At 34.1% G+C, this 9,202-nt stretch overlaps 1 protein-coding gene across 1 annotated transcript; it reads right to left on the reverse strand.

Annotated features, from left to right (window-relative positions):
* Positions 1–425: 425 nt before the first annotated feature.
* LOC120216656 lies at positions 426–7,086 on the reverse strand. Its single transcript, XM_039214008.1, has 16 exons — positions 6,917–7,086; positions 5,999–6,383; positions 5,662–5,887; positions 5,309–5,554; positions 5,078–5,193; positions 4,643–4,741; positions 4,436–4,523; positions 4,071–4,300; positions 3,692–3,876; positions 3,286–3,485; positions 2,453–2,785; positions 2,262–2,363; positions 1,754–2,051; positions 1,202–1,350; positions 831–1,115; positions 426–726 (listed from the first exon to the last, which is right to left on the reverse strand). Exons 2-16 carry the CDS (start codon positions 6,295–6,297, stop codon positions 517–519), a joined length of 3,066 nt encoding a protein of 1,021 aa, XP_039069939.1. The 5' UTR covers positions 6,298–6,383; positions 6,917–7,086; the 3' UTR covers positions 426–516.
* Between the last annotated feature and the right edge of the window lie 2,116 nt (positions 7,087–9,202).

Raw genomic sequence — 9,202 nt, forward strand, 5'->3', positions numbered from 1 at the left:
ACGATAATATGATGTTATAAATAAATTAAATTGAACTGAATAGGGAGGATCATCCTAATCTAATTTTAGATAAAAAATTAAACTAAGTTTCACTTGATAAATATATATTTCCATGAAATGTAATTCGATTTTTTTTCCTGACACAAAAGAAAAGCATTCATCGTTATCAAATAATTAAAGATTACTTTCGTATAATATAGTGCACACAAATTACAATTGAAACGAATATGTTGTATCATATACTCCAAATAACTTGGCTTCCCATTTGGAAGCGGCCTGCCAGCAAAATTAATGATATCAAAACCTTTGACTAGGAACTTGTCAAACTCTATTTATATGGAATCATTGGGGTGTCAAACATGCACTTGCGTGTAGTATTAGCTGAGCATTAACATTAAACACTTGAATGATGTTTAGCCCATCTAATCTAAACAACTATGACATTTGACATTATATCTTTTTATCTTCACTACTGCCTAATTTTAACAATTACAATTAATGATGTTACAAAAGGAATCAGCGACTAACTGACCCATTACTTGACACAAAATCAGGTTTCCCATTTGGTCTAATAACAAACTGGTCAATCACCCTGACAGTATTCACTGGATCCTGTTGACCCGCTGCTGCACTCCACTTGCTAGGGTGTTTTCTTCCATGGCTCAACTGTTGTGGCTGTTTGGCCTCCCCGTCCCAATCAGGGTCTATCTTCCATTCCCTGGGAACCTGCATGCCAAAGGGGCTAATGTTCATCTCCTATAAAAACCTCAAAAGATGAAGAAAAACCGAATAAATGGATAGCAGCAAGTGTATAATTATCAGTTTCTTACCTTATCTACCGCAAGAGTGAAAACTTCAAGATCACCGTCACTATTGATGTGGAACCGTGTGAATGACTTGTAATTAGCAATTCTAAGAGAGGAGAAGGCCTCGTCAAAGTGCAGATGAAACCAGTTAATGGAGAAATATAAGTAGCTCCCGAACACCAAAGAAACCACCGGGGTTGACAAAACCCAGAAGTAGAGGAAGACTGACGCATAATATATGACCGCACCTCCTCGGGAAAGCGACTGTATTCCATTCTTGCAAATATTGCTCCGGGTGACAGCCATAACCTGGCAATGCTTACTCCGATTCATCAATATTATAGTTCACCAGTGACAAGGTACCCATATCTCCCAAACAAGGAAAGGTTCCTTACCTCGGGAACATCAAATGCAGACATGAGATACTTGATACATGCTGGATAGAGGCCAAATGTCCATTGCTCCATACGCGCTCGAAGTCCACTGGGATCTGGAAAATGCTCACTTTCCACTGTTCGATACCACTGATACAAAGTGTGATAACCTGAACACAGTAATAAATCGTCATTTAGTTCCACTAAAAGGACCACCTTAAGGCAGGCATCAGCCAAGTTACTTTTATGTGTATTATTCTTGCCGAGCTATTTGATTTATTTCAACTCAGAAAATAAAAGAACATAAACTAGTAAATATGGATTCAAATTATAGGTACCACCTGAAAGTAAAAAATCTAAAATTGGGTTGGATATAATTGAAACTTTTTAATTCTCCTTCAAGAATATTAAAGACGACAAGAAAATGGTAGTTCTAAGTATCCTCTCTTCATGATGTTTAGAACAAATTTAAATTTCTTGTCGCAGATTATAGTATGAACCTTCAGACTTGAGGTGATCGCAGCAATAATACTAATGATCCATTGCAGAAAATATAACTAGAATATAACTCACCTGAAGTTGCTAATAGTTTATGCCGAACACAAGTCTCCAGACCTAGTTCCATGAGCAGCATAAGAATAAGGGCCGCTGCTAGATGTGCTAATACATGAACTACTCCAATCATTGCACGTCTCTTCCGTGATAATTTGGAAGGAACAAATGCAATTGCCATGATCAGCAATAGCACCACACCAGTTAATGATACAAAAGAATGTTCCAGCACGTACACAAAATTATTCCATACTGTGCCAAAGAAACTCCCTAGATGACCCGAAAATGAATCACGTTGCAATATGTGATCAAGCTTACACTAAAAGAAGAGAAAAAGATAAGTTTCAGTAACGTAGTTAGCCTGCCTAAAAAGAGTCAAACAATATCAAAACATGTAAGCATTCCAACTGAAAGTTCAATAGAGAGAAGGGGGATCCTGATAATTAGGCCCTTTAAGGTCCAATGGCAGCTGACAGTAGAATAACCAAGTTGTACTTAACCAATTTCAAAGATCTTAGAAGAATTTTACCTGTGGAAACGTAGAGAAAACCAATATAAAGTATATAACGCCACCAATGAAATCAAACTGCCAGTTCTTCTTCCGAAACTTCAAGATATTTCCTAATGCAATCTGTGCATAAATAACAACCCCAATCAGAATGAGAAGTCGGGAAACAAGAGAAATGGAACCTAAGGTGCATTAAAGAATAGGAATAATACCCTGCTTGAGTCATCAAAAGAAGGGTAAGCAGCTTTACACTCATATGTTCTCCCATAGAATTGATTAAAATTACTAAACACATGAGTGGGGTGTAAAAATGCTCCTCCACACCCATTTACAAGAAGATGTTGCACATTAACTGGACCTTCTGATGGAACACATGAATGGCGCATATAGTGATGCATGTCTCCAGCAATTCGTAGTTTACACCTTTCTTTTAGGTAATCACATATAAGGTGAGAGACATTCTGTCCGGAAATATCATCCCAGTACCAATCAAGAAGCCACTGTGGTTCATGCGTCATAATAATCACAGTGTCATTTTCTCCAACCTGGAAAGGGTAAATGGAGGAGATGAAATTAATTTCATCCAGCATTAAGATTTCAACCAAAACTATATGAGATGATAATAAAAAAAAATCTATAAGAGATAAGCAGACAAAGCTAAGCCTCGGAACAGCCAATTGATAATTGTGTCAGACTGAAAACATCTACATATGCAGACTTCCTAAGGTATGCACTAGTAGTGAGGAACCGAAATTTATGCTCCAATCAATACATATGATATTGAATTATTGATCAATATGTATGTGCATCTAGGGCAGAATGCTTTAGGCATCAAATGCTGGATGGGACACTCAGGTAACATGCACCAGTGTTTTCTGAATGTGGATTATCAGGAATGCACTGATGAAAGGAAGACAATATGACATAAAAAAAATAGACTGGTCTTCATTAAGTTACAAACGTCCCCTCCTTTCTCATCAAATACAATTCAAAATGTAAGATCATAGCAAGCATAACAGAAAAGGATAGCTCAAGTAAATGATACCTTGTTCTCTACTAATTCTGAAAAGAACTTGAACTGGTACACATCAATGTCATTATGTAGTGATAAGTCAAGACCAAATACCCACCATCGTTTCGGCAGCTGCAAAGCAAAATAACTCTTCTTTTGGGGCATAAACCACCCACCCAACCAGCTCTTGTGGCATATATACCTCATAAATGTATTAAGTCCATCAAACCAATCTGTAAGATACAGAAAACTTCATACTTGAACTTTTAAGTAGAAACAAGAGTAGCAAGAAAAAAGATTCTACTACGGAAATGTGATCATTTTCGGACGAGGAGAAAATTGCAGCAATATATACTTGAAAATAGCAGTATATGTTCCTTTGAAATTTTCTTTACAAAAATCATTCAAGAATAAATTGTGGCTAGAAAGTAAGACCTACCATGGTTTCCAGGAATAAGAAAACACTGAGGTCCATCATATTCCTTGAGTTCAGATACCCCTTCCGGTAACTCAGGCTTGTTTACAGCAATATGTTCATGTTTGTACCAAGCCGGAGGCTGAAGAGCATACTCGAAAGGAGAAAAGAGACGCTTTTCATATGTGAATCCTGATGGATTAGGATACCTACAGATCAACCACAAGTTTTGAGACTTAACCCGTGAATATGAAGTGCTAGTTTATGGTCAAATCATCAACCAAACATTTAAAGAGCTACAGCAGATGCTCAAGCTTCATTCATAATATCAATATGAAAATTTTGATTTTGTTGACCCAAGCTACAAATTGCACACAGGTGACAGGACATAACATCTACTTACGCAAGATCTCCTCCAATAAGTAGGAGGCCTCCACGAGGCAGCGTAAGCACAGAATCCTCACTAGATAGCTGAATGGACGGTTGAGCAAGCAGCCGTGCTACAGTATACGATGAGTTTCCACCATCACCAGTATCAGCCATGAAATCAAACCATAAATCTTCCTTTTCGCTCAAATGATCATAAAAAAGATCATCTTGCTGAGTTCCTTCATGAACCTTGCTCATTGCAGCCTGGCAGAGGCAGAAAGAAAAATATGGAAAGTCAATCCTTGATGGAATATTTATCTAGAGATTTTTCATTACAAAAAAAAAATGAAAAGTACACTAATGTATATGCAAACCAAATTTTAGAACTATAGTCTATACCTGCATCATTCGCATGTCAAACCGGCCAACAAACAGAGTCACTGATACTAGAAGGTCAAAAGCAGTCTTAAACAAGTCAGCTGATGTTCTACAAAATTAGGGATAAGCATTCTTAACGTCAAAAGATTGGAATTTCACTCCCACCACATTTTTTTTGGGGGGGTTTAAAGAACATGGCATATTAAAGATAGAGTCATAGAGACTTACCCTGAATACCAAGGAACCATATCCAAGAAATCAGGTTTCATTTGATTCTTTTTCCGGTTCTCATATTCCTCAACAGACAAAGGATGGGTAAGGGCCCACCTGGATTTGATATAGGACATGCAGCGATAGATGAGGATGAAGAATAAGAAAGAAGGCACAAAGAAGCAATAGTAGCTCAATCCTATAAAAGATAGAATCTTAGGCCCAGAAACAGATAAGTGTCATCTACATAATGGATATGATATAGAAGCTGGGAAATGGTACTCCACAAAAATGTGCATTTAAGGTGCTACAGCAATGAGAATGAACCTCAACGCAAGAATATAGAGCAATCCGAACAGAGGATCCCATGAAAGATATATTATAATTCTCATTCAACATGCAACAACACAAATATTCCACACATTTCAAGACAAGGTAAATGCCACTACTCACCCTGTTGACCTTTCCACTACATAATTGGCCATGTAAAGGCCAATAAATGTAGCCCACAGTGAAAATATGGGAGAAATTTCATCTGAAGAACCTGGACATGAACCATTGCAAGCTAACTGAAAATGAAATGTAGGAGAAAAATGTGGTAAGGAATAAAAAGAACAAAGCACGCAAAATATTCACATAGGATGATAGGAATGATATAAAGTTTGAAGTGGATCAGCGGCTTACCTCACCATAAATGACCCACTTGGATAAAAGTGGATAATCGCTCGCAGAGCCAACTGGAGCAAACCAAGATGAGCACACCTGGTTTTTCAACTCATTCATACGAACAAATTTTGCTAACCATGTGTTTCTCTCTTCTTTCTTCCAAAAGGAAAACCAATTAGAAGTTTTCCGTTCAAAAGGTCTCTCCCTTAACATAGCACGGTTGCCACAATGACTATAGAATACACAGCAAGCTATACTAATAACCTACAAAGGCAAAGAGTAAAAAAAATAACCAGGAGGACCAGCATCTGCATAGAAGCTAAAACCTGCATTGCAAATAAGAAATCATCAATTTTATCTTCAACACTTACAGCACAATTCTGGAGAATGGTCAACATTGCTGGTCGCCTTCCGGCCACACGGGAAACAAGACCAAGATACCATAGGCCAATGAATATAATGTGGAAAACAAGGAGAAAGAGAATCGAAGAGATATATATTGACAAAAACAAAGACAAATTCATCCTCAAATCCACTCCCATTGACTGAAAACTAGGAAGATGATACAAAGCTGCAACTAAAATCCACGCTATGTACCTGCAAATTCAAGTTATAAAATCACAAATAAGTCGTGTCTTGTTTAAAATGCATTTAAGTCGAAGCAAATGACAATATAAACCAATCAAGTCATCATATTAAAACACTCACCATCTACTGAAATTTGAATAACTTGGTTTAATTGTCTTCCCTATAAATGGAGATGAAAAGAAATAAAAGAACCCAAGCAAACAGGCATACATAGACCACCATTTGATATTCTTATCCAACTTTTCTATCAAAGTATGCATGTTATCTGATGAGATAAAGAACAGACAACCCACAGCTACTGCAATTATGGCATGACGGGAATGTTCATGAGGGTAAGGGTATTTATGAGTTAAAATCGTCCGAACCCTCTCCATTCTGAGGGTAGGTAATAATCCAGCCGAGTGCTTATCAGAACCCATTGCTCAAAAAATAATAACTCTTCTGCTAGCTTCTCCAATTTTGCTTGAATTGTCTTAAAAATCGCCCCCTAAGAGCTTAACTTCACCTGCATGGACAAGTCAAAAAAAGCAGCAGACGGATCAGCTCCAAGAAAGAACATTAGAATTAAATCAGATAAAACTAATTTATAATTCGATAAGATCAAGTAAAGTTCTCCAGTCTAGCTAAAATGGTCTATTAAAAAATAACCATGAATAGAACATAACCCATAGGCAAAATTCACATCACTTCTCAGTTGAACCGTAAATTATCACTTCATCATTAAATAATTAATAAAAACATAGAACCAACATTAAAATTGTACTTGCCTAATGATTTCCTTGATTTTCCCCTCAACAATCAAACAGGCAACAAGAGTTTCGAAACAAATTTATGCTAAAAAGGTGCTAAAATAACCATAACCGCCGTAAAGCAAAAAAATCATAATTAGAAGACTTTAAAAAGTAACGGAATCATTAGATAGGTAGCAGACAAAAAAACAGGTAAATGTAACAGAACGCCCATAGAAACATACGGCTTTGATAAACCCGGGGAAACATTAAAAAAAATAATCAACAAATTTCGTGAGATAGAGAGTACCTGGATACGGAAATAGAAAGTTTGCATGTGGAAGCAGTGGAAAAAGAAAGGGGATACGCAAGGCTTGAAAGAATATATTTGTAGATTTAGAAAGGGAAAAAACGATAGCATCTGAAAGTAGGCATATTCTCTTTTGCCGAGCTTTCCTAGTGTTTTCTTTCCCTTCTCTCTTACGAAAATTAATTGACTTCCGTGTTTTAAGAAAGAACAAAAAACCGCGGTTTAAAAAAGTTTTTTCAAGCAACGATGGCCGTTCGATTTGATGAAGACGGTGGAGTTTGCTTGAACGTTAGTGAGTTGTAATCAGACACGTGGATGTTGTGCTGGATTTTGTGAAAGAAAGAAAGTGGATGAACAACTGACGTGTCAATTTGTCGAATGTAAAAAGAATGATACTAAAAGACTCAGGACGTGAGAACAAGATTCTATCTGTCACTGATTTTGTTTTTCATTTAGGGTCTGTTTATTTTATTGTAATTGAATTTTTGAAAAATAAATTTTAAAAAAGTATTTTTTAGTGTTTAAATGATATTGTATAATTCATTTTTCGTGTTTGGTAATTTGTATTAAAACTAATTTTTAATTTTTTTTTAATGAAATAAACATATATTATAATTATTTAATCAAATATTTATTATTTAGTTAGTTTTTATAAAATTATTTTTACAAAATTATATATATATATTATAATATTTCATTTTTACAAGTGAATCAAATTAAAATAAAATATCACTCATTATTTTATTCAATGATTCTTATTCAATGACATTTTTAACGTTATTTTTTATAATTTAACTTACAATTAATTTTTTTATACTTAGAATTCAATTGATTTAATCTTTTAAAATATGTTTCCATAAAAATATATTTTTATACCTAAATTGAAAAGGAACAAATGTAAATACAATATTATATAACATTAAACAACGATATTTAATTATATAATTAGTACTACACTACATAAACACAATAACAATGTTCATGTGCATAATTAGTACCATACTATATCTAAACAATAATATTACCCAAGTACATAATTAGTGGTGCATCATAATAAGAAGATAGTATCCAACTACATAGTTAATGGTACAACACATTTATTCATCTTAGTATATAATTAGTAGTACAACACATTTAACCGACAATATTGTAAGAGTACATATTTAATACTAAAACAAACTAAAACAACAACATTATCTAAGTGCATAATAATTAAACATCACATTAAAGCACAAAATCTTAACCTTTGGCAAACTTTTGAAGCCAAATTTTTCTACGCTTCATTATTTTAACTTAGAAAGCTTTGGCCTTGAACTCATTCTTTGCAAGAAAATCAAACACATTGCAAAGAAATTCATCGTCAAATCCCTCATTTTCCATTGACATCACTTCTTCATAAAGATATGTGTGTTATCCTCAGTAAATTTTTTGTAATGTTTCAACGTTTTTAACAAGTTTCTCACCTACAAATTGAATCTGATCATCCTCGACATTTTTTTGGATAGATTTCCTTTAACGTTTTGATGTACCATATGAAGATATATTTGATCTTTCCTCATTGACATATTCAATATCGAAGTTAAACGACATTGGAATTTCATTAGTATCATATAAGTCTATATCGACAAATATTTTAACAAAGCTTCTTGTTGTCATATCTTGGTCGACAACCAAAATCATCTCATCATAAGAATCATTTTTATTCAAAAATTGTGAATACTTCGGTTGTGCATGTTAGATTTACACAAAAATAGTAGAATGAATATTTCATCAAACTATAAATAAGAAAAATAGACCACCCAAATATGCAAAACTTGGGTCAATTCATATGCCAATTTTTTTCATATTCTCAAATATATTTATATCTCTATCAATTTATCAGATGAGATACTATGATAATCTTACAGAAAAAAATTATGCAAAGAATAGACATTCTCATTCCTATACCCTATGTCATAGTTATTACTAACTAATAGAACCAAGACAATCATGATTCTTATTTCCTACAATTCAAATAATATAATGGATAGAAAAAAAAGTTTAAGGCTATGAAAATTTCATCATCAATGACAACGTCGTATGATAAGAATTATGAAACAAAATAGAACACATTTTATATTTAAATCTTTCATATATTTTCATTAAAGAAACAAAAAAAACTAAGATGAAAAAAATCTGAAATGATACTGTTCTTGTGTTCATATAGTTGAAGTGGGGACTTTTGAAGATTACTACCAAAAAACAAAGTAAAGTAAATAAATTAAAATAAAAGTATATAAAGATTAT

This window comes from Hibiscus syriacus, unplaced genomic scaffold (genome assembly GCF_006381635.1).
Source record: "Hibiscus syriacus cultivar Baekdansim isolate YM2019G1 unplaced genomic scaffold, ASM638163v2 tig00110163_pilon, whole genome shotgun sequence".
Lineage (NCBI taxonomy): Eukaryota > Viridiplantae > Streptophyta > Magnoliopsida > Malvales > Malvaceae > Hibiscus > Hibiscus syriacus.